This window comes from Tursiops truncatus, chromosome 1, assembly GCF_011762595.2.
Source record: "Tursiops truncatus isolate mTurTru1 chromosome 1, mTurTru1.mat.Y, whole genome shotgun sequence".
NCBI lineage: Eukaryota > Metazoa > Chordata > Mammalia > Artiodactyla > Delphinidae > Tursiops > Tursiops truncatus.
Window position 1 is genome coordinate 137,993,424 of NC_047034.1, and position 23,104 is coordinate 138,016,527.

A 23,104-nucleotide genomic window follows, 5' to 3' on the forward strand; every position below is an offset into this window, starting at 1 on the left:
ATGAGGGGCCATCTCCACCTTTCACTTCCCCTGACCAATATTTGGCCCCTTCCAGCCCTCAAGCGCCTCCCTGCCTACCCACAGGAGAATGACCACCTCCTGCACGGAGGCCTGAAGACTGACTGCTCAATAAAAGTAATTCTACCCACAGTGTTGGCATCTTGGGAGCAGCTGGCAGGAAGCTGGGCACAGCCTGACCAGCGTTAATGGTGGCATGTGGACCCAGCCCCACAGCGAGGGAGGGACTGCCCGGCACCTGCAGCCCTACTCACTCAGCCTCCCATGCAGCTCAGGCCTGGGAAGGGGTGATCCAGGCCGAGAGCTGGGGTTCTCCCAGGTGGGGAGCCGGCGCACCCCGAGTGCCAGCGCGAGAGCTCCAGAAGCAAGAGGTATCCTCTTCCCTGGGGTCCAGGCTGAGGAAGGGGGAAGGAGGAAGCACTTCAAAGCCCAGCCGAGGCCTGGGACCACGGCCCCCAGGCCCTGGCCCCTTCCCCATGCATGCGTCCCGGGCAGGGCAGTCACTGGGCCTCCTGGGAGGCCTGCTCCCCTGAGGGCCGGCTCCGGCAGCAGATGGCGATGGCTACGGTGGCCTCCTCGCCCGTCCTGCCTCCTGCTCCGATGTCCCGGCCCCTCACCACACACGTGTTGTCCACTGCGTAGGCCCCCAGCGCGGGCCAGGCCCCGGGGAGGGTCCCGCAGCTGGTCAGCGTCCAGCCTCCCTCGCAGTCTACAGCGACCTGCCAGGGACAGGGGACGAAAGAAAGCGCACGTATGGCCCGGCACACTGTGAGCCAGGCCGGGAGGGCACAGGCTGATGTCTGCCGTGCCAACACAGACTCATCTTCCCCCGACACCATGCTTCCCACAGCCCTCCCCATCCCGGCCAGCGGCAAAGCAAAGCCTGGACTGCCCCCTCCGCTGCTCCCACCACGTCCAGTCCCTCAGGTCTGTGGGCTCCTCCTTCAGGCCCTAGCATCCTCCGTGCTCCTGCCCTGGCCGAGCCCCCGCCCCCCGGGCCTGGACAGTCACCGTAGCTGTCCACCTGCCTACAGCAGGCCTCCCTGCTTCTGCCCCCTTCCCTGCAGTCTTCATGGCACAGCGGCCAGAACGAACCCGCTCACACCCAGGTCAGATACCCGTTCCCCTCCCCCCACCCCAGGCTCAGAACGCTGAGTGGCTCCCAGCTCACTGGAGCAAAAACCAAAGTCCCTACTGTGGCCCTCAGGCCCCACCTGAGCCCTGTCTCTGGTTCCCCCCCTCACTCAGTGCCCACCTCACTGGCCCTCTGGCTGTTCCTGGTGCTCCTTTGCCGCGGCTGTTCCCTCTGCCTGGAACACTGTTCCCTGTCCTGTCCCCCACCTTCTTAGCGAGGCCTCTCCTGAACTTCCCCTCCCCATTCTCTTCCCTGCCTTACTTTTCTCCACAGCATCTTCTAAGTACTCTGTAATACTACTCATTCGTTTACTGTCATCCCACTAGAAAAGACACCCCAGGAGAACTTGTCAGGTTTGTATCTCCACCGCCTGGAATGGTGCCTGGAATGCCAGAGGCCTCAATACATGCTGAGCAAGTGGACCCAAGACAGCCCTTGCCCTCGAGCAATGCAGCATCCAGACCACAATCACTACAGACTTGTTCTTAAAAACCTCTCTGAGGCAGGAGAGTGGACTCCCCAGGGCTTCCTTTTAAGAAGCTCCCTGTGGCTTTTAAAAGGAGACTTAGAGAGAAGCCGTAGGGAGGTTGCGGGTCTGCGCTGGCAGCTTCTGAGGGCCTCTCACGCCCCAGTCCCCCAGCGTGCCTCCCCTCTCTGCAAGCCCTTCCTCACCTCGCTGGCCCCGCTAGCCTCTCCTCCACCTGCAGCGCTCAGCTCAGGTGTCCCGTCCTCTGGGTCATGGCTGAGTCATCCTCCCAGCAGATGTGTTAAGTGGATTAATCAGTGAATGTGTGTGGTCTGCTTTTCTTATGCCATATTTACACATATTCTTCCGAAGCGAGGGAAGCATGCCCCAACAGCAGATCTCACTAAGCTGGACAAAAGTAAAAACTGGCCTAGCGGCACACACACACGCACACACACACACGTGATGTCCACACAACTGCAAAAGCTGCTGACAGCACCCACCCCACAAGCTACTCCCCAGATATGTGAGGGTATGGTGGTGACACAAACACTGACCCAGAAAAGCTGCACAGGATGGACACGTGCCAACCCACGTGGCGTCTGGCTCCCGTCCCAACCCCCCAAGCCCCTTCACCTTCTCTGCAGGGCCCGGGATCCCGTGCTCCCTGACTTTGCACTCCAGACCCGGCGCATGACAGCAGGAAGCGTGGATGCTGGCCTCCTTGTGGCCGACACACTGGTCGGGCTGACCCCGTGGCCTCAGCACAGGCCGCCTGGGGGTGCCAAGGTCCTCCACCTCCCAGTGGGAGCTGCAGCCTGGGGAAGAGGAGGGCCGGCTCAAACACCTGGATGCTAAGGGACCCTCTGTCTCTCCTCCCCACCCCATTCAGTCTCCATCTTTTTAGAGTCTGAGTCTGGAGCTGGGAAACACAGAAACAAGTCTCGGCAGGAAAAAGGCACTACTAGCCTGAGCGACAGGACTCTTGGGTTCTCAGCTCAACCTTGCTGCTGGCCTGCTGTGTGACCTTAGGAAAGCCATACAACCTCTCTGGGCCTCACTGTCTCAGGGAAAACATCATCTCCTCTCCACCCCGACATGGGGAGGGGGCTCCAAGGCCTGAGATGCTAGACCAGGAAATGGTATTCCTCCCCATAACCCAGCCACCCAGGCAGAAGTTCAGGGGTGAGCTTGATGTCTCTCTGGGAGACATGGGCCTCCCTCCAGAGCTTGGGAGTCAGGCATAACCCCTGGCTACGAGACCTCAGAGGGTGTTTCTAGGCTATAGCAAGCCTCAGTTTCCCTCTGTAAAAGGAAAAGGGAGGCTGCAAGGGTGAAGTGAGGACATGCACGCGGAGCCCAGCACAGCATCTGGCACCGGGCAAGGGCTCTGCACGTGTTAGGGTCATGGTCACTGGAATGCCCGTGTGTTAGCTGCACGGCCTTGGGGAAGTCACTCAGCATGTCAGGGTGCGGTTCCCTTCGCTGTAAAGTGGGACTCTTTTGGACGTGCTTCATAGGTAGTGGGTTCTATGACTCCGATGTCTTCGAACTGGCACGTGCCCTGCAGTTCATCTGCTGGGCGTTGCCAAAGGGGCAAGCCATCAGAACACGGTGGACTTCCCACCAAGCCAGGACCCCAATAAGATGTCCAGTGGCCTGCTGGACCTGTCCCAGCCTCTGCACCTGACTGGGCTCATCTTTCCCCTGCAAAGCCATCACCAGCTGCTCCTCCTAGAGCCAGCTCCTAACTCGTCACTCGCCCTTGTCACCCTCCTCAAACTTCAGTGGCTCCCCAGTACATACTCGATGAAGAATCAACTCCTGAACCAGTTATTCCAGGCCCACTACCTGCCCTCTCCCCAAACGCTCCCCAGGACATCCCATGCACCCTCCAAGCAGGACAGCTCAGCCCCCTCCCGATCTGAGGGGCACCATCCCTGGATCCCCCACAAGGTCCCTACCTGCGACTTCCTGCTACCTACCCAGGGCATGTTTTTGACACAAGGTGGCCCATCCACAGTTACCTATATCAGAGAATGGATTCTAAAGCAATGGATGATAACCAGGATAGCTAGCACTTATGTTGTCCTAGCACCAAGCTAAATGCTTAGCACCCATCATCCTCATTCTATTGCTGAGGCACAGAGAAGTTAAGTAACTTGCATAGGTCACACAGCGGACGACTGGCAGAGCCAGGATTAAACCAACGTCAGCTCCACTTTCGGATCCACTCCCTAAACTGCCCCTCATGCAATGCACTGCCTGTGGGGAAATGCCTACGATGCCCCAGCCCTGGTGCTCTAGGTGTTACTCATTTCATAGCAACCCAGTGAAGCAGGAACTGCCGCCGCCCCTCTTAGGGAGGAGGAGGCTGAGACGGAGACAGATGAGGTGCTTGCCCAGGGTCACAGGGATGGGAAGGGTAGCACTGGCCTTCACACCAGGCCGTCGGGCTCCAACGTGGGACCAGCCGGGTGGGGGCAGGTGCACCAGGAGCCAGAGACGCCTCCTCACCCCGGGGTGGGCCCAGCCGCCTACCTGTGAGGACTTGGCCCCGCTGGGGGCAGCGGGCCTGGGTCTGCACTCCGGCTCCAGCTGGCGGAGCCGTGTGGACACGGCAGTTGGCCCGGGGCAGCAGGCAGCACCTGGCAACTGCGTAGACACCCTCACCCCCAAACGCGTTGTGGGCCAGGCAGACGCGCCTGCCCCCTCGGGCCTGAGAGCCAAAGACAGAAAGAGGAACCTGCTTTAGAAAAGGCTTCGAAACACAGGATGAGGGGGGCTGGAGGGAGCTGACTCGGGCGCCTGGTCCCAGCCCCCTGAAACGTCTCCGATGGCCTCGCGAGGGGCCAGCCGGCCCCTAAGGACAAGGAGCTCGCTTCCACCCAAGGCAGACGGTTCCGCAGATGGGCAGTTCTGGGTGTTATAAAGTTCTTCTGGACACTGAGAGTGACTTCAAAATGCAGATACAGGGGGCTGCCCTGGTGGCGCAGTGGTTGAGAGTCCGCCTGCCGATGCAGGGGACATGGGTTCGTGCCCCGGTCCGGGAGGATCCCACATGCCGCAGAGCGGCTGGGCCCGTGAGCCATGGCCGCTGAGCCTGTGCGTCCCTGTGCTCCGCAACGGGAGAGGCCACAACAGTGAGAGGCCCGCGTACCGCGCGCGCAAAAAAAAAAATGCAGATACAGGGAAACCTAAGACTCCAGAGCATGGACCTGGCCTGCTCAGCCCTGACCCACTCTCAGCCTCTCCCACGTGCACTCACGTGCAGGAGGGCGCACAGTCAAGCACACTCCCAGACACCGGCTCCCAGACAGAAACGCCTGCCCGCCCCTTGTCCTCCTGGCCTAGGCACTGCCCTTCCACCAAAACCCTGCAGCCAGATGGCATCTCCGCCAGGCTCTGCAGCCTTCCCATCAAGTCCCCCTTCTGCTGCTTTGAGATTTCTCAACTGCCAGAACCGTGGAACATCTGAGTGAAAAGGGCCCTGGAGACCACTGCGTCCAGAGGCAGCGAATCCCTGGCATACGTCTGGCCCTCCCCTCCCCCGAGGCAGTGAATCCCTGGCACACACTCGGCCCTCCCCTCCCACAAGGCGGGCACGGGAATCCATCCAGTCTCATCCTGCAGAGTCTCCCGGGAACCCTCCGTGTGCCTCCCTCCTGCAGCACCCAAACCGCGTGACTGAGATACGCCCCGTTCGGCTTTAACTTGCAGACGGGCGCTGGAGTTCAGGGGAGGATGGGGCTGAGGCAGATCTGGGCCTGGAAGCGAGAACCCCACTTCACGCTCCGACGGGAGGGTACAGGTCACCTCAATGCGCTCGCCCCGCCGCTTCCCGCTCCTGGAGAAGCTAGAGCAGCCCAGCAGCTCCTCAGGGGCAGCACAGCGGGCCTCGGCCGTGGCCATCCGCGTGGGCCCCGAGTGCGCCGACCACACGGTCCTGCAGAACAGCTGCCCACCTGCAACGAGGCCCTGGGGTGAGGAGGGGTGGCTGGGGAGGGAGCCTCCGTCAGGGCTCTGCTCACAGAGGGCTCCAGATCTTTGGCTCCTGGTGGGGGAGAGGGGCCTTAAGGAATGTGATCCATTCTCCCATTAAAACCGGTCACGAAAGCCCTTGCAAAGCCCCTTTGGAGCCCGTCCTACTCAATCTCCCCCAGTGTCTAGGAGCTGGTGGCCGAATCCTCCCTCCACAGATGGGGGAGGGACAAGGTTGCCCAGGCCACACAGATGCCCTGAGACCTCCCAAGCCCCAGTCTGGATTCTGCCCGCCCTGCCCTCCTGCTGACCTGCTCCATAGGTGCTGGGGGGTAGTGTAGCCACCAGGTTGGGGGTCAGCACCCGCTGGTCCTCGGGGAACCAGGCCTCATTGATGACGTCTTTGGCAGAGAAACGGATCAGCCTCTGCCTCAGTTCAGCCAGGGGGAGCTCCGGCTCGGCAGTCAGCATCCTAGCCACAATGCCTGGTCGTGGGGCAGGCGGTGAGAGATGGTGGTGGCCTGGCCCTCCTTCCCGACCTGGGACTCCTCTCCTGGTGCACACATGAGCGTGCGCACACACACAGACACACCAAGCTGTTCTTTAGAAGTTAAACCACCTGCGATCCCGTGCTAAAAGATGGCCAGAGCAAGACTTACATCCTGCTCTCGCACCTCCGAGCCTTGGCGATGGCTGTTTTGTTTGCCAGGTAAACTCTTATTCATCCACCAAACCCCAGATGAAACGGCCCTCCTCCAGGAAGTCTTCCCTGACCTTTAGCCTGGTCAGGCGCCTCTCCCTTCCACACAGCCCTGGCTAACTCCGTTTGTGCACCTGCCTCCCCCATCAGACTGAGCGTCCTTGAGGGCACCATCAGTCTGACTCGTCTTTACTCCCCCATACCCAACACAGAGCCTGGCACACGTGGTCCTGGTGCAGACCCTGCCTGCCAAAGGGGCTGTCAGCATCATGATGGCTAAGGCGATGGGGCAGCTACTCACCAGCCACATGGGCGGCAGCCTGTGACGTCCCACTCTGTGATGTGAAGCAGGTGCTGCAGTCACTGGAGGCACCAATGATGTCGTCCCCTGGGGCAAAGAGGTCCACGCAGCGGCCAAAGTTGGTCCCCAGGACCCCCAGGGTCACCGGCTGGTCCTGGGCATTGGTGGCCCCAACAGTAATGACCTGGAGAGGTGAGAGAGTGGATGGCAGAGAGGGGAGTCAAGGAGAGGATGTAGGGAGACTGAGACCTTGCCAACTGGGCTGGCCAACTCCTGTATACCTGTTTGGCCCGTTCAAATATCCCCTCCTGAGGGAAATCTGACTCTCCAGGCAGAGCTCTGGCACTCTCTGCCCCACCCGGCCCTGGCGCTGCCCTCTGTCCCTACCATATGCCAGGCACCATTCCCGAAGTCCCCGAGGTGCTTCCATTCTAGGGAGGGACCCAGACAGTAAACAAACAGTAAACAATGCAACACATTAGGTGGTTATAAGTGCTAAGGAGGAAAGCAGAGCCGGCAAGGTGGAGAAGACCTGCTGGGTTTAGTCTGCTTTGTGCGATTTTAAATTCGGCTGCCAGGGAAGGTTATCCATCACTGTCAGGCTCACACGTGTGCCCCCCACCTGCCCCCGACCCCAACACCCACCCCCCAGACTATGATATCTTTGAAGTGGGACGAGATTCCTTCCCCTTAGTCCCCCCAGTGCCCACACCGCCAGTAGGTGCCCTTGCATGTTAGAGGAATGGATGGGCGTTGGACCCCCTGGGTCAACCTCTGAAGCTGAGAAGCGTCATCTCTGTGCTCATGTAGCTCCCCTGGGACACACCAATGCAGGGCCTCAGGGGGCCTTGCGGGGCGGGGGGGGGCCCTTACCGAGTGGACTGGGAGAGGGAGGCCGGGAGAAAGCAGAGGGAGCTATGGTGTCAATCCAGGGGACAGCAGATGGACGGAGGTGATGGGATTGGGGAGAAGGGGCCGGGGGAGTCACGAGACATTCGGAGGGAGAGGGGCCAGGGCGTGGGGTTGGAGCTGCACTGGGGGAGGGGAGGGTTGAGGCTGGCGCTGTTCATAGTCTGGGATGGTGGAGGTTCAAGCCCCTGCTCTGCCCAGGTCGGCCCTGGCAGTCTCTGACACGTCCTTCCAAAGCCAGGCCAGTTCAGGAGCACCCCCCATGAAGCCCCCAGGGGCCCCCCTGCCACCTTCCCCTCCCTTCGGGAGCACCCACCTCGGGAGCTGAGGCCGGGGAATAGAGACAGGCGTCATCCCTGAAGTTGCCGGCAGCGGCCACCAGCACTGCCCCCGTCCCGGCCAGCTGCTGGCAGGCGGCGTTGAGGGCCGGGCTGTGCCCACCCGCCAGGGGCAGCAGCACTACCAACCGGCCCGCCGGCTGGGCCAGCTGGCTCTTCCGAATAAACTCCAGGCCTGAGAGGACAAAGCCAAGGTCACCCATGAGGAGGCACGCTCCCCCTCCCCACCCCCGCCCCCGAGGCCCCCGTAAGGGTTAATTTTACATGTCGACTTGGCGAGGCTACGGGTGTTTGCTCAGACATAGGTCTAAGTGTTGCTGTGAAAGTACTTTGTGGATGTGATTAATGTTTACATCAGTACTTTGAGTAAAGCAGATTACCCTCCATAATGGGGGTGGGCCTCGTCCAATCAGTTGAAGGCCTTGAGAGAAAAGATGGAGGTCCCCCAAGGAGGAAGGAAACCTGTGTGCACACTGCCTTCAGACTCAAGACGGCGGCATCAACTCCTGCCAGAATTGCCAGCCTGCCAGCCTGCCCTGCAGATTTCAGCCAGCCCCACAATATATGAGCCAGTTCCTTAAGCTACATCGCCCATATGTGGTATACGTATGTATGTATAAATATAAATACACACACATCCTGTTGGTTCTGTGTCTCTGGACAACCCTGACTAATACACACGGGAAGCATGTTCACAGCAGCAGCACTTAGAAAACCAGCCAACTCCCAAACACGTATGCGCACCAGGCTCCTTCTAAGGGCCTGACTATGGGAATTTACACAGTCCTCACAGTAACCTTACCATTATTTTCCCTTTCCGGGAAACTGAGGCACCAAGAGGATGAGTAAGCTTCTCCGAGGAACAGGAAGGGCCCCCTTTGCCCTGCCTCTGACCTTCACAAGCCTCGCTGCCATCCTCTGAGGGCTGGTGCACAGTAATCCTCCCCCGCCACACAGACACACACACTCCAGTGAGTCCACACTGCCCACTCGCAGCTGTGGGACCCTGCCCTCCCCTGTGTGAAAGGGTGCACTGCTGCTCGGACTGTGTCAAGGATCAAAAGACTCCTCGCCCTGGAGCTAGAGGGGGGTGGGGGGGGGGGGGACTTGATAACCCTGCCCCCTCGGGGGGAGTGTCATGCCTTGACCCCGGCTGCACTCCCCCGCCCCAGAGCCGAGTGTGCAGCCTGGAGCCCAGGCCCAGTGGAGACCTGGGTTCTAACACCAGCTCTGGCCCTCACGTGCCAGGGGACCCGGAGCTGACAGCTTCTCCTCTCAGGCTCCGGCTCCTGCCCCGTCAGATGGGGGTGTGGCCAGCTGACCTCTCAGAACCTTCTGGATCTGGACCTCTGGGAGGTCCCCAGGGCTGCAGCAGAGGTGGGAGTTGGGGTCCCATAGCCAGGCTCCTCTTAGGAGGAGACAGCTGCCCCTCACACCGGGAGGGGCAGAGCGGAAGTAGGAGTGGAGGTGAGGAATAAGCACGATTACAGCTGCCATTCATTAACTGTATGTATGTTTCTGTGCTCGGACTTGACACACTTTACCTCAACAATCTGCTTACAGAGGAGACCGGCGGTGACCACGAAAGTAAAAGCTACTGTTCGTGGAGCCCCTGCTCTGCTCCAGGTAATGTGCTAGGGGCCTTTCCCAAAGCGGGGACTTCTTCCCCGGAAAACCCTCCAAGTCCAGGGCGCCAGGCCTGTGGAAGGCCTTTCAGGGCACAAGCGGGCCTCCCCTCCTCTGCACACTGACCTTTGGGAATTGGCCTGCTGAGCTGAGGTCAGTGGATAAAGGGGTGGGACAGGAAGGAAGGGTCACCTGATAGGGCAGGGGATTATTGATTCTTGCCTTTAAAACCAAACATCAAAACCTGTGCTCTAGGGCTTCCCTGGTGGCACAGTGGTTAAGAATCCTCCTGCCAATGCAGGGAACACAGGTTCAAGCCCTGGTCCGGGAAGATCCCATATGCCACGGAGTACTAAGCCCACGTGCCACACCTACTGAGCCTGTGCTCTAGAGCCTGCGAGCCACAACTACTGAGCCTGCGAGCCACAACTACTGAGCCAGAGTACCACAACTACTGAAGCCCACGCGCCTAGAGCCCATGCTCTGCAACAAGAGAAGCCACCACAATGAGAAGTCCGCGCACCGCAACGAAGAGTAGTCCCCGCTCGCCGCAACTAGAGAAAGGCCGCGCGCATCAATGAAGACCCAATGCAGCCAAAAATTAATTAATTAAACAAACAAAAACCTGTGCACTAAACTGCAAAGAATTAGGGCAGAGCTCACTCACCAAGCACAAGGCAGGCACCACCAGCCCTTCCCAGCCCTTCAAAAAGGCCTATGACTACCTCTGCCAGTTCAGAGGCCAGCGTCTGACACAGGGGTCTGGGCGCTTGCAGTGGGGTCAAACTCAGAGCCAGCACCTTCCCCAGCGAGGCCACTGGCTCTGGCTGTGTGACCCTGGGCAAGTCACTTCCCCTCTCTGGGCTGATTTTCTCAACTGTTTAACAGGCTCACAATACCACCCTCAGGGTATGGAGTACAAAGTCCTTTGCTCAAGGTCTGGCCACAGGAGGGACTCAGTAAGTGAGAATTCCCAGCCTCTTCTCTGTCCACAGGCCTCCCAGGGTCCTAGCTCTAAGCTGGACCTTGCCAGAGGTGACTGGATGGATGCAAGAGTCTGGAAAAAGTCTTCTGCCAGTTCCTCTACCAGGTCTACCCAACCAGGGCTCCAATCATTCACGAGGAGTGAGTCCCCCCGTGTTAAGCAGAAGATGGGGAAAGTTTGCTTAGATCACCTCGAGGGTACATCCAAATCTAAAGTAACATGGCAAGAGACGCAACTATTTTAAAAGATCTGGAAAGGGGAGCAGTGTGAAACTGTAGAAAGACCACTGACTAGGGGTCCAAGCTGCAGGACCTGCCTGGGCTGAGCCCTGCCCCTCTCTGGGCCTCAGTTTCTCCATCGGCACTCATGCCCCCTGGGGGCCCTGCCCACTCTGACACTCTGGGACTCTGCCTCTGGGGCAGAGGCTGCTTTGGTCTCGTCGTTCAGGAGTCAGTTCTCTCTGGGCTGAAGCCCCGTCCCGTGCCGGGTCTGGATGCAGAGACAGCACGCCCGGAGCCGTCACTCACCTGTGAGTGTGCTGCTCACCGTGCCCTTCCCTTGGCAGTTGAGAACACGCAGGCTGCGCAGGCTGGAGCCCTTGGCCACGCCAGCATCCCGGCCACTGACCACCCCTGCCAAGTGGGTGCCGTGGCTGTCACACTTGTTCGCCTGCTCGACCAATACAAGACCTGAGTGAGAAAGCTCATCCACCCTGTAATAATATCAGGGAGTGACCGGACAGACGTCCCCACCCACAACTGACGGCAGGGGCAGTGACAGCTGCGGAGGCCAGCGGGGGTGCGGCTGTGGCACTCCGGGGGTACCATCAACTCCAGGTCGGGGATGAGGGCCATGCTCACCTGTCTGTGGAAGCGTGTCCCATCCTCTTCGGGCACGTTCTCGAAGTCAGTGACTACCACCTTGCCCTCAATTTCCCGGTGGCCACTTTGGATACTGGTGTCTAAGAGATATACCTCCACCAGGCCACCTCCAGCTTTCCAAGGTGAGGTTTGTTCGAAAGGAAAGAATAACCGTGAGGTTAACGTAACAATTAACACATACAAATTGTTTACCATGTCTCAGGCGCTGCTCTAAGCACCTTACATACGTCAACTCAGAAAATCCTCTCCAGCTACATACTTTTATATCTTTCTATCACAAACAAGGAATGTGAGGCACAGAGAGGGTAAGTAACTGTCCAAGGTCACATAGCTGGTGATGGTGGAACCAGCAAGAGAACCAAGTCGTCTGGCTCCATAATATTAATATTAATATGAAATAACAATATGAACACTCGAAACTAACAAATACAATGGGAAAAACTATGCCAAGCCCCTACTTAAAATTTTTCACAGCTCCCCAAACCTGAGGCCACAGAACTTAAAGACAGAACAGGATTTGACAAGTAAAAGGAGAATAACAGGCCTGTATGGCCATCTGAGCAGGTCAGCTCATTTCACAGAGAGGAAACCGAGGCTCAAGGAGGATGCGTGGACCTGGGCCTCCTGGCTCCAAGCCCATGCTTTCTCCACTCCACCAGGTGCCAGGACGGCTCAACGGTGGCTGGTTCCAACTGACACAAGTTACAGCCTCAGAGAAAACAGCAGTATTGGAAGTTCACCAAAAGCCTACCACCTACACTTCATCATTTCTAGTTGGGTCAGTTCAGATTCTCCAGAGGGGAAAAGCGGCCTCAAGAGGAGTTATCACTTAGCGCGAAGGGACCTGCGAGTGGCCCCTTACAGCCTCTGAATCAGTGCAGGGAGCTCTGCGGCCTCTGGCAGGTGGGCGCCCAGTCCTGCCTGCATCCCTCCAGAGCAGGGAGCTTTCTCTCTCCCGCAGGACAGCCCCTGCCACGCCTCAGAAGCTCGGAAGGCAGCCAAGTTCTCCTTCTCATCTCTGCCCAGGAGGCCCCTGACCCTGACCCTCTTGCCTCTTCCCCGCAGGCCACACCCCTTCCTGCCTCAGGGCCTCTGTCCTTGTTTGCTTCTCTGCTTGGACGTGCTCCCCTTGGTGGGGCTAATGATACCCACGGCAGGGCTTGGCTGAGTGCCACTTCCTCCAGGAAGCCTTTCCTGACTCCATATTCACAGCTGTCCAGACTCCTTCGTAGCTCCTACCCCATCCAGACTACCGGTGTCATGTAGCTATCTGTGTAAGCAAAGGATTAGCCTTCATGCACTAGAAGCTCTGGGCGGAGTGCGGGGGGGTGGGGGGTGGGGGCGCGGGCAGAGACCAGGTCCATCTTGTTGGTCTTTGTGTCCCCAGCACCTAGCACAGTGTCTGGAGCAGAGTGGCTACTCGAGAGCTCACTGGCGTGGAAGGAGAGGAGGGGGAGGGCTGAAATGACAGCACTCTCACTCTATACCAGACACGGCTGGAGGCTCGCTACAGCATAAAGAGCATTAACCCCAACACAGCCCCCCACATAGGACTGTCATCACCTCCCGTTTTTGCAGAGGAACCTGAGGCTCATTCAAGCTCACACAGCTTGAAAATGCTGAAGTCTGGGTTTGCGCATGGCAGCTGGCTCCAGAGCCTGTGCTCGTCAGCCCTTTGCCAGGTGGCCTCTCTGTGAAGGAAGGGTCTGCTCCTGGCCGGGTGCGCCACTCTCCACTCATCTGCATGGTGCCCACTCCGCCCCACTCCGACCCAACAGCCCCCGGGGGGCCTCGTCCAGCCAAGTCCTTCTGTGACTCCTGATGGACTCCATGTTCCTGCCTTCCATCCCCCCCACCTCTCACAGCCACTGGGCGCAGGAGGAGGGTAAGGCAATCCATGGGCATCCCAGTGGGGAAGGAAAGGATCGCACGTCTGCTTCTGGCCTGGGGGAGGGCAGTGGGTCCAACGGTCACCCCAGAAAACGTATGTCCACATTCTAACCCCTAGGACCTATGATCATGACCTTATTTGGCAAAAGGGGCTTTGCAGATGTGATTGTTAATGACCTCCAAACGAAATCATCTTGGATTATCCCGATGGGCCTTAAATCCATTGATGTGTCCTCATAAAAAAACAGAAGAGGAGAGATACACAGAGCAGATCCTCTGAAGGAGGCATGGACAGGAGTGATGCAGCCATAGCTGAGGAACGCTGCAGCCACCAGAAGCTGGAAGGGGCAAGGGAGGGTGCTCCCCTAGAGCCTTTGGGAGGAGCTTGGCCCACGGACACTTTTACTTCCAACTGGAGAGTACATTTCTATCGCTTTAAGCCACCAGGTGTGTGGTACTTCGTTAGGGCAGCCCTAGGGAACTAATTTAGGGGCTGTGGCCTTCTCTCTCTCCTGCTTGGCTTGGTGTCCCCCGGAACCCCCTGCACAGCATCCCCTCCCCATTCCCCGTACTAGCCGGCTCCGGGAGGTCCCTGAGTCGCAGATGTGGAAGGTGGGGTCTCTAGGGTCTCTGCCTAGAAAGGAGCAGCCTGGGGTGGGGAAAGGCAGGCTCTTCCTGCAAAGGGCACCCCCTCCCTGGCCACAGGCTGCCCAGACCGGTCAGCACACCCTGCCCGACCAGGCCCCGCACCTCTGCCGCTGCCAACCCTGGGGTTGATGCTCCACACTTCCTACTCATCTCCCATCCTGGCCGCGAGCCCTGGGAGGCCCCAGGTCTACCGTCTGTCACGATGACAGCAACTCAGAACCCGCCTAGCCTTTCAGTTCCCAAAGCATTTGTACATCAACAGCCTCACAACACCCTGTGAGGACAGGATGGGGTTACTGTGCCCATTTCACAGCCGAGGAAGGGGAGGCTCCAACCCCACGTGAGCCAGTAACGGGCGGAGGCTGGACGCAGCCCCAGGTCTGGCTGAGTCCTGGAGCATCCCTGCATCGTCTTTCCGCTAAGCTCCAGACCTCATGCTGCGTGCGGGCTTCTCAGGCTGAACACGGGCCAGCCAAAACCCCTGATCTCCCCAAACCCGGTGTCTTTCCCTTCTTGCCCAGCTCAATAGATGTCACCTCCACCCCCCACAAGGCCCTGCCCAAACCCAGGCCACTTTCCTTGGCCTCTCCTCCTCCTGGCCAGGCCACCCCAGGCAGAGGGAAGAGTCGGGGGAGAGGCCTGGAGGGGACACACAGAGTAGCCCATGCAGGGGACCCCAGGAAGCCTAGCGATGCTGAAGGGAGGCACAGGGCAAGGCAGGACACCAGAGACCAGCTGGGGGCATGGCAAACAGGGCTTATCTGTCCCGTATGGGGTCCAATCCTGTCCTCAAGGCACTGGGATCACCCAGACCTGTGGGCCTTAGGGGGTGTCAAGGTCAGGTTTACCCTCTCCCCACCTGAGTGCAGCCTGATGGGCCAAATTGCAAGAAGAGGCAAATGTGAACTTAGAAGGTGAGAGAGGGGCTCATTTAAAGAAACAGACTTCTGCATCGTACCTGGGGCAGAAGGAAGGCAGGGCATGGGGCTGGATTGGGTGGAATGGGACAGAAAAGGGGTCAGCAGAGTGTACTGAGCTCTAACGCCCCTGGGAGGTGAGGACCGTAGACAGGGAGGAGAGAGCGGCACGTGGCCTCCGCTGGGATGAAGAGGCGCAGGGAGCTTGGGGCCCTTACTAGGAGCGTGGTGTTCATCCGCCTGGCGCCGCGCAGGGAGAATCCGCTCTAAGTTCCACGGGATACTCTGGGCAAAGACGAGGGAGTCCTCCTCGATGTACTGGACGTGGGGCAACGTCAGGGCCTGCAGAAGGCAGAGAGGTGGGGCTCGGCTTCAAAAGCCATTTGGCTGACAGCAGCCGTAGCCACAGCCTTTCACCTACCTGATCAAGCCTGTCCCGGGTCACATGCCAGTCCCATACCTGTCCCCTCCTGGTGTGGGGTTTCCTCGCTCAGGTTGGGGAGCCCAGCACCCGCCAGCACAGAGGATGCCTTTTAGGAAGGATTCTGAATTTGACATGCCACCTGGGGAGCCAGGCAGTGCCCAGGCCCCGGGGAAGGCTGGACTCCATGCCCAGATCATGATGCCCTCACTGGCCATTCTGTTTCCCCAAGACTGGTTCCCACCCTTCTCCACCGTGCAAGGCGTGGGGAGGCTGACCCTGCAGACTGCAGCACCCAGGCCTCCTTGCAGTGACTTCTGGTTGGGATCAGCCAGAGGGAGGCCCAGAAGGAGTTTTGGGGGATGAGAGGGTGTCTTCACTCCCTCTCTGTTTTGCTGCAAGGTTCCCACGGTGGCTGCATCCTTTGGTGACCACGGCTCCCCCGGGGCAGCCCCTGCTCCACAGCTCCAGCTCCCACCTGGCAGAGAAGACACTATTCCCTCTCCTCACCCATCAACTTGTCAGGAAAACTCATCCCTGGATGCCTCAGTGTCCCTGTGGGCTTCCTTAACCTGTCCACACCTCCGTGAGTTTCTGTGCTTAGCATCTGCTTAAATACTTGACGATCTCATTTAGTCCTTCAAGAACCGTTCCTATTTTCATGCCAGCTTACAGGTTGGGGACTGAGACTCAGGGGGTGAAGAAAATTGCCCAAGGTTAGACAAACTAGTAAGGGTACGTGACCCCAGGCTGGCGCGATGCCAAAGCCCAGCTCTTGAGTGCACATGTCTGTGGCCTGCAGATCAGCAGTGTCTCCCCTCCGAGAAGCTGCCTGGCCTTCGGGGCTCATGCGTGCCATCTGGCTCTGTGGGCATCTGATTCCTTCCCCCGCACTGTGCTGGGCATATCATCCCCCATTTAACTGACTGGCCAGCACTTCTCAGTCTCTCTTTCTGAACTGTGAGCTCAAGGGAAAGGGCTGGTGGTCCATCCTCATGTCTGTAGCACATAGTAGGTGCTCATTAAATATGGGATGAGCAGACTGATCGAAGGCATTAACTTGATGTTTCCGCTATTAGACTAAGGGATTGGACCCTGTCTAATCCATGTCATTGTCCCCACAGGACTTAACACACTGTAGTTGTTCAGCCACTGTATGCTGAATGGAATGAAACTATGCAGTAGTAGTACATTGGAGCAAGGAGGCCTGGGCCTAGATTCTCGTTTTGCCGGTTATGTGTTGTGTGACCTCAGGCAAGACCCTGTCCCGTTCTGGGTCTCAGTGTCTGCAGGAGGCTATGAAGCACCCCAGCCACGCGGAGAATCAGTATGAAAATGGGAACCATGTGTTCTCATCAAGTTAGGAGGACAGGGGAGGGGGGCGTGTTGGGAGGAAGGGAGCAGAGGCTAAAACAAGGAAAGGGTTGTTTTTTGTTTTGTTTTGTTTTTAAAGGTGCATTTGCCAAATTCTCTTCTGCCTTTTTATTAAAGCTACAAATCTTACATCCATCAACTCGCTTCAAGCGGAGCCCCCTTTCGCAGGGAACCTCACCAAGAAAGGTTTTTAAGATATGCATTTAAAGCACTAGGGCCAGGATGAGGAGAAGGGAGGCCAGAAGTCCTCAACTACCCATGCCTGTTCTGCCCCTGCACCAAAGATGTGGCATCAGGGTCAGGCTGGAGGGGGAACAGCCTCCCTGTCCTACAGGAGGAACCTTCTGAATACCACCAGTTTCAAAGGAATTTTGGATCCTTGAGTCATGTTTTAATAAAATGACTCTGGCCCCACTAATGTCATAAGGCCTTGTTCCTATAGGGTTCTCATAGGCAGCAAGTTCACCAACACAAAGACAGCTAGAAGACAGACCACTGGGTCTGATCCCAGCTCTGCCTCTGGCTTTCTGTGTGGTCCCTTCTGAACCTTGGTCTCCTCATCTCTCAGATGAAGATGAAGTGCCATTGAGGTATGGCCAGGCTTGAAGGGCATCCTGTACCGAAGGCCAGGAGCCACTATGCTTGGTACTCAGTAAGCGCTCTGTGAACACTGCTGCCTCCCGATGGTCAGCCATGGGCACACCCAGGACAGTGCCCTGTATGCATGAGACAGCCCAGCCCTTTCGGGAAGTGGCCCGCCCAGAGACGGAGCTCACCAGCTCCAGCAGGTCACCGCTCATCTTCACCAGGAAGCCGGGGACAAGGTCGTGGAAGACGTGCAGGATCTTGGTGAGGTAGCCGCGGTGGGCGGCCTGGGCCTGCAGGCGGCGGGCGGTGCGCTCCGTCTGCGAGCGGTGGGTCTCTTCCTTCAGCACCACCATGTAGGTGCCTGGCAGCCTCCAGGCGTCCTGGCCCCCAGTGAGGAGGAGTGACATGATGACATTAAAAAAAGAAGAAGGGTGCTGTGAGTGCTTCATCAGCAAAAGAAACCCCATAGAGTATAGGAAGTATAAAGAGAAGTCACCCAATTAGGACCCCCAAACCACATAGAAGCCAACTCTTAGCAGTAACGTAACATATACCACACTTTCATACTTGACAGTCAGGCAAAAACGGGAACCATGGGCCACAGTCAACACCAGGTTCTCGCCTGCACCTGCACCTAGTCTCTGTGGGGCCGACCAAGGCCTGGCCACCCTTGGAGGTCCTGCCTGAAGGCCACCTCCTGCCGAAGACCTTCTTAATTACACCTCCCTTCCCCATGTCTCAATCTGAAACAATCAATTCCTCCCGGTTCTAGTACCTCCCTGACCCCCTCTGGAAGCAGTCCAAAACCATGGCCTGAATCCCAACCTCAATATTTACTGGCTATGTGGCCATGGGCAAGTCACTCAACCTCTCTGAACCTCAGATATCTCCTCTGTGGTGTGGGGAACATAATACCTATGACACAGGCCTGCTGGGAAGGCTAAGAGACATAGTTGTGTAAAGCATCTAGCAAACAGAAGGGAGGATAGAGTGAGCAAAGGCAACACTTCTCACATGGGATAAAAGACTCAAGGCCATGGTCTACAGGAGCAGATCTGTTTGCTCTTAGCTCTTATCTGCTCCCACTGCTCTCAAACAGACACAACTGTGCTCAAGAATCTTCAGTGGCTCCCCATAGCCTGACAAAGTCCAAACTCCATGCTGCCCCTTGGTCCCCGCTGCAACCTACCTCCGTAGCCTAATCTCCCACATCTCTGTACATGCACCAGAGTAGAATACAGTCTACAACCCTTCATCCAAAGTCTTAGGGTCAAATGGGTTTCAAGATTCAGAACTTATTTGGACTTTAGAAAGGTAGTAATAGGCAATCAGGGTGCTCAGAGGCGTCTGGAGCAGCACATTGTAATCTATGCAGCAAAATATAGGAATATAAATATTTACATCAGTGGGATAACTTATAAATAACCTCATGTCAGTTCAGGTCAGGTTACCACAAAATAAATTACAAGAAACCTTTTGGGTTTCAGAACATTTTACATTTCAGAAGGGAGATAAGGAACTGTGGACATGTGCTCCCTATTCTCTACCTCTAGCTTTCCGAGGTCTGAGCTTTTGTTCATGCTATCCCCTTCACCTAGAATAAAATTCCCCTGCCACTTTTATTTAAACTCCTATTTATGCTTCAAAGGCCCATCTAAAATGCCCTCAGTGAAATGAAAACCTAATGAATTGGGAGGACACTTTGTGCACTGGAAGGAGACTTGCCCTAGAAGCCTAGTTCTAATGCATCAGGGGGGTGAAACCCCTCTCTCTGGGTCTCAGTTTCTCATGAATAAAATAAAAGGATTGGTCTAAAATCTTTCTCTGCCTGCCAAAAATATTTTCATTACAAATTCAATCTCTACAAAATATCCATTGAAGGAATGAATAAATGAACTTCTGGAGGTTCTTGCTCCAAACTTCCGCTGGGGAAGAAGTACCCTCAAGCACCTGTTTTAATTGGTTGTCCGGCCTCTGCTTACTCACCTCTCAGGATAGGGTATTTACTACTTCTAGAATAGTTATTTGGGGGCAGTGACTTGAAACGCCCTTTCTCAACCTTGTCACAACCCATCAACATCCTTCTAGACGGTGAAAGGCTCAGGGAACAAGGAAGAAGGTGCTATGAGCTGAGTAAACTTCACTCTTCTGTGAGAGCCAGACTGAAGAAGAGAGGTCCCTCCCCTCCTGCCACTAACACAGGACACAGGCAACACTGAGGGCCTGACACCCCTCTGCACCCAGCACACTCAGGCAGAGGAGCTGGGGCAGAAGCACAGGCCAGATGTCCATTAGCCTAGAACTTCCCCTCTGCCCCGGGAGCTGCAGTTTGGAGCAAAAAGGGCATAACTGGGAGGTCGCACTGCAGCAAGGTAAATAGCTACCTCCTACAGTGCTCTCTTCATTGGCTCACATGGTGGGGAGGTCACTCATGTGGGCAACAGAGCCCCTTTCCCTTCATTCCTCCATCTGCCCAGCACTGACTCTTCACAACAAACCCTCGGGAAGGACTGTCACCTCCCTTTTAAAGATAAGGAAAATGGAGGCTCGGAGGTTAAGTGACTTGCCAAGCACCACTCAGCTAGTGAGTGATGGAGCCAGGATTCAACCCCAGAGCTGACTCCAAGCCCGGTAGCAGGACCTCAGTTGAGCCCTGGGAAGGTTATAATTGGAGGGAAACAGCAGTCCCAACCCTGGGTAGGAGCTCCGATAGCCCAGCGGCCAGGCGCTGGCCTTCATCTTCAGGAAACTCGCCCCACCCACTCTGGGCGGCGTTTGAGTGGGCTGCGGCTACCAGGCTCCTTCTTTCCCGAGAGCACCAAACAAGCCCTTCCCAGACAAGCCCAAGGACCCCAACGGGCCTGGAGAATAACTCCGTTCCCTCCCCTTCAGTTTTATTCTTTTCTTCAGCTGAAAAAGATGCAATCCTAGAATGTGAGTTTTGTGTCATGAAGAAATTGCCTCCCGCCACTATCATTCATTCGCCTTCTCTCCCGCTCCACCCGTCACAGTAGCGCCGTCTCGTCCCAAGACCCCCAAGCCCACCCCCTCCCACACTCCCCACACACACTCTGCACTACCCAGATCTCCCGATCCGCGTCAGGACGCATACTAATATCTCCTCTCTGCCCGGGGCCGTTCTAAGCACGTTTCGGGCATTAGCGCCTTGACCCACCCGAGCCTCAGTGGTGAGGCACGTCCAGGATCTGAGCAGGCGATCCTGGAGGTGCTCTGCTCGTCCTACCTGGTGCCTACCAGTCTCCGAGCCCCGTGCACCTTTCCCCCGCAGAGCGCACCCCAAAGAGCCGCCGTGCCCGTTCTCCCCACCACCGCGCCCGCAGTCCCCAAGATCCGCGCCAAGCCCGTCCTCGGGTGAGCAAAGCCCCCCCAACCAGTGACTTTCACTCCAGCCCCTCCCTTCCGGGGTGTGGGGTGTCACTGAGGTCAGAGAGTATATGCCCACCGCCCGGGTCCCCGCGCGGGTTCGCCCCCGCCTCCCACCCCGGCGTCCGCACCTTTGCGCAGCGGTGGAAGGTGGCGGTGGCCACGTTCTGGGCCGTGTCAGCCGAGCTGTCCTCCTCCGACCGGAAGGCGAGCACCAGCTCCTCGTAGTCGCCGTCTTCGTCCTCCTGCGCGCGGGCGCCCGCGGGTCCCAGGAGCAGCAGCAGGAGCAGCAGCAGCGGCGGCCACCACGGCCGCCGGGAGCTGCCCGTACCCATCGCGGGGAGAGGAGAGGTTTGCGTCGGGGGGGGAGACCCGGGGGCGGCGCGCGGGCCAGACCCGCAGCGCCTGTGCCTCGCGGCGGGGAGCCCGATGCGAGCTCGGGACTCGGGCCCCGGCGGGGACGCGCGCTGGGCCGGGCTCCAGGCCTCCCGGTTCGGGGCTGCGCCGAGGAGACGCTTGCCGGCCCCGGGCCGTCTCACTGCCTGGCTCGCCCCTCCTGGCTCGGACCCGACCTGAGCCTGAGCCCGCCTGCAGCCGCGCGCGCCTCGACGCCGCGGCGGAAAACTTCCGGGGTGTGGGTGCGCGACGCCCAGGGTCAGGGAGATCACGCCACCTGAGCCCTATCGGATGATCCTACCTGATTAAATATTAACGGAGCCCCCGGACTGAAGGATCGGGTTTCGGCCTCGCTCCCCCTCCCCCTCCCCACCCCCACCCCCAAACGGCGTCAGATTACGCTCAGAGAGAGGACAAAATCCCAAATCTTAATTGGGCTGGAAAGCAGTTCCCGCGCTTCCGAGACGCCTTCTCCCCGCCCCTCAACCCGAGACCTGCGAGCTGTGCCGGGCACCAAGTTCGGCTGAGCCCACCTCGTCGAGCGTTTCTGGGCTCTGCCTTGGCACTGGCCAGCCAGCCCCCTCGCCTACCCCCCGAACGATGTTAAACCACTCCATCGGGTCCTCCTCCTCGCCGCCGCCGCCAGTGACAGCGGACCCCTCGCTGCTCCCAGCCCCCAAGTCTTTCCGCAGGTCTGAGCGTGCCATCCTTCTAAACTCAGCCCCGACCCCTCTCGGGCCTCTGCCCCGTATGCACCCGGCACACCCAACCTCACCAACTAGCCACTCCTTGAAGTCCTGTTGCTTTTGACTTCCAGCCAGCACTAATCAAACATTTCAAGGGATTTATTCTACAAATATTTCTGGTTTTAATCTGCAGAGATATCATACGTGTACATTCAAGAATTTCATTGTAGGGACCTCTCTGGCGGCCCAGTGGTTAAGATTTCGCCTTCCAGTGCAGTGGGTGTGGGTTCGATCCCTGTTCGGGGAGTTAAGATCCCACATGCCCTGCGGCCAAAAAACTAAAACATAAAACAGAAGCAATATTGTAACAAATTCAATAAAGACTTTAAAAATGGTCCACATCAAAAAAAAAAAAACTAGGAAAAAAAAAAAAGAATTCCACTGTAGCACAAGCTCAGTGTTCCAAACAATTCAGTTTGCAGATTCTATTTACACACCATGGCCAAGAGCATGACTGGATGAGGATCTGGTGAGCAGCTGCTGCCTGCGGGAGGATGTGGAGGCCAGCAGCCCCAGGCCTCGGGGTTGATGTGTCACACAAAGCCAGGCATCCTCCCAGAAGGGCCACAGGGTGTAGAAACTGGAGGCTTCCTGCTCCCACTTTGCAGATGATTAGCGGGTTCTAGTGAAAATGACTTGCTCTGAGCCTGGGTCACTGGACTCCAAAGTCAATGCCCTTTCCACCTTGTTTGCAGACACCTCACACCGGAGGCCAAGGCCAATTGAACAAAGACTGTGCAGCCAGTGGGCTGACAGCGACCTCCGCAAGGTCAGGGTCTCCTCCACTTTGTTCTCCCCTGGAATATCCCACCGTCCCTGGCACAGAGTAGGAGCTCATTAATTTTTTGCTGAAAGAGGTAGCTCGAGGCTCTCAGCAGGCAGCAGATGCGCCCTTTCCTGTCGCCTGTAAAGAGAATTGTATCTGAAACCTGCTTTTGGCGGCTTCCTCATCAAAGGCCTCCTCTTTTGGGAGGTGGGAGCAAGGTTTCCCTGATGCTCCCCTTGGGGACCCTGGGGTCTCACCTATCAGCAGATGATCAAGCACGTGCACAGAGGGACACGATGTCAACAGGCTGGGAAAGGCGGGGGCACTGTCGAGTGTGCAGTGGGTGTGTTTGGATGGAGATGGGGGACCAAGGAAGCCCCGCAGGCACCTTGGACTTTGCAACAGATGGACCCCGAGGGCAGTCCCTTCTCATCCCGCATCCTCCACTGCACTCTTCGAGGCGGCAGCCCCACCCTGGCTTCCTGTCACTTGGCAGGGCTTTTGTCCCTTGTTAATTACCCTCCCCCAAGAGTTGCCCAAAGCAGTGGTGTCAACTCCTCCCTCTTCTCAGATGCACCCCCCCTTGCTCAGACCAGCTGACAACCAGCCTACCCACCATCACCACCACCACCAC

At 57.6% G+C, this 23,104-nt stretch overlaps 1 protein-coding gene across 3 annotated transcripts; it reads right to left on the minus strand.

Annotated features, from left to right (window-relative positions):
* Positions 1-380: 380 nt before the first annotated feature.
* PCSK9 (proprotein convertase subtilisin/kexin type 9) lies at positions 381-21,278 on the minus strand. Of its 3 annotated transcripts, none has more exons than XM_033866128.2 (12): positions 20,694-21,278; positions 17,367-17,558; positions 15,014-15,137; positions 11,320-11,453; positions 10,987-11,128; positions 7,827-8,023; positions 6,602-6,785; positions 5,912-6,085; positions 5,585-5,673; positions 4,161-4,338; positions 2,256-2,437; positions 381-737 (listed from the first exon to the last, which is right to left on the minus strand). In XM_033866128.2, the coding sequence occupies exons 1-12, from the start codon at positions 20,895-20,897 to the stop codon at positions 519-521; spliced, it is 2,019 nt and encodes a 672-aa protein (XP_033722019.1). In that variant the 5' UTR covers positions 20,898-21,278; the 3' UTR covers positions 381-518. The 3 variants fall into 3 exon arrangements, with proteins under 3 accessions (XP_033722019.1, XP_033722010.1, XP_073645421.1); XM_033866119.2 differs by lacking the exon at positions 5,585-5,673 and adding an exon at positions 5,436-5,584 and having other exon boundaries at positions 20,694-21,275; XM_073789320.1 differs by lacking the exons at positions 2,256-2,437; positions 4,161-4,338; positions 5,585-5,673 and adding an exon at positions 5,436-5,584 and having other exon boundaries at positions 20,694-21,275.
* Between the last annotated feature and the right edge of the window lie 1,826 nt (positions 21,279-23,104).

What these genes read in the sequence shown, in the direction of transcription:
- PCSK9 (XM_033866119.2), bottom strand. Translation starts at nt 20,897, where the DNA reads ATGGGTACGGGCAGCTCCCGGCGGCCGTGGTGGCCGCCGCTGCTGCTG. An exon ending in GGATGAACACCACGCTCCTA is followed by an intron (nt 11,454 to 15,013) that starts GTAAGGGCCCCA and finishes CACCTTGGAAAG; the next exon opens with CTGGAGGTGGCCTGGTGGAG. An exon ending in TCCCGGGCCCTGCAGAGAAG is followed by an intron (nt 738 to 2,255) that starts GTGAAGGGGCTT and finishes TGTCCCTGGCAG; the next exon opens with GTCGCTGTAGACTGCGAGGG.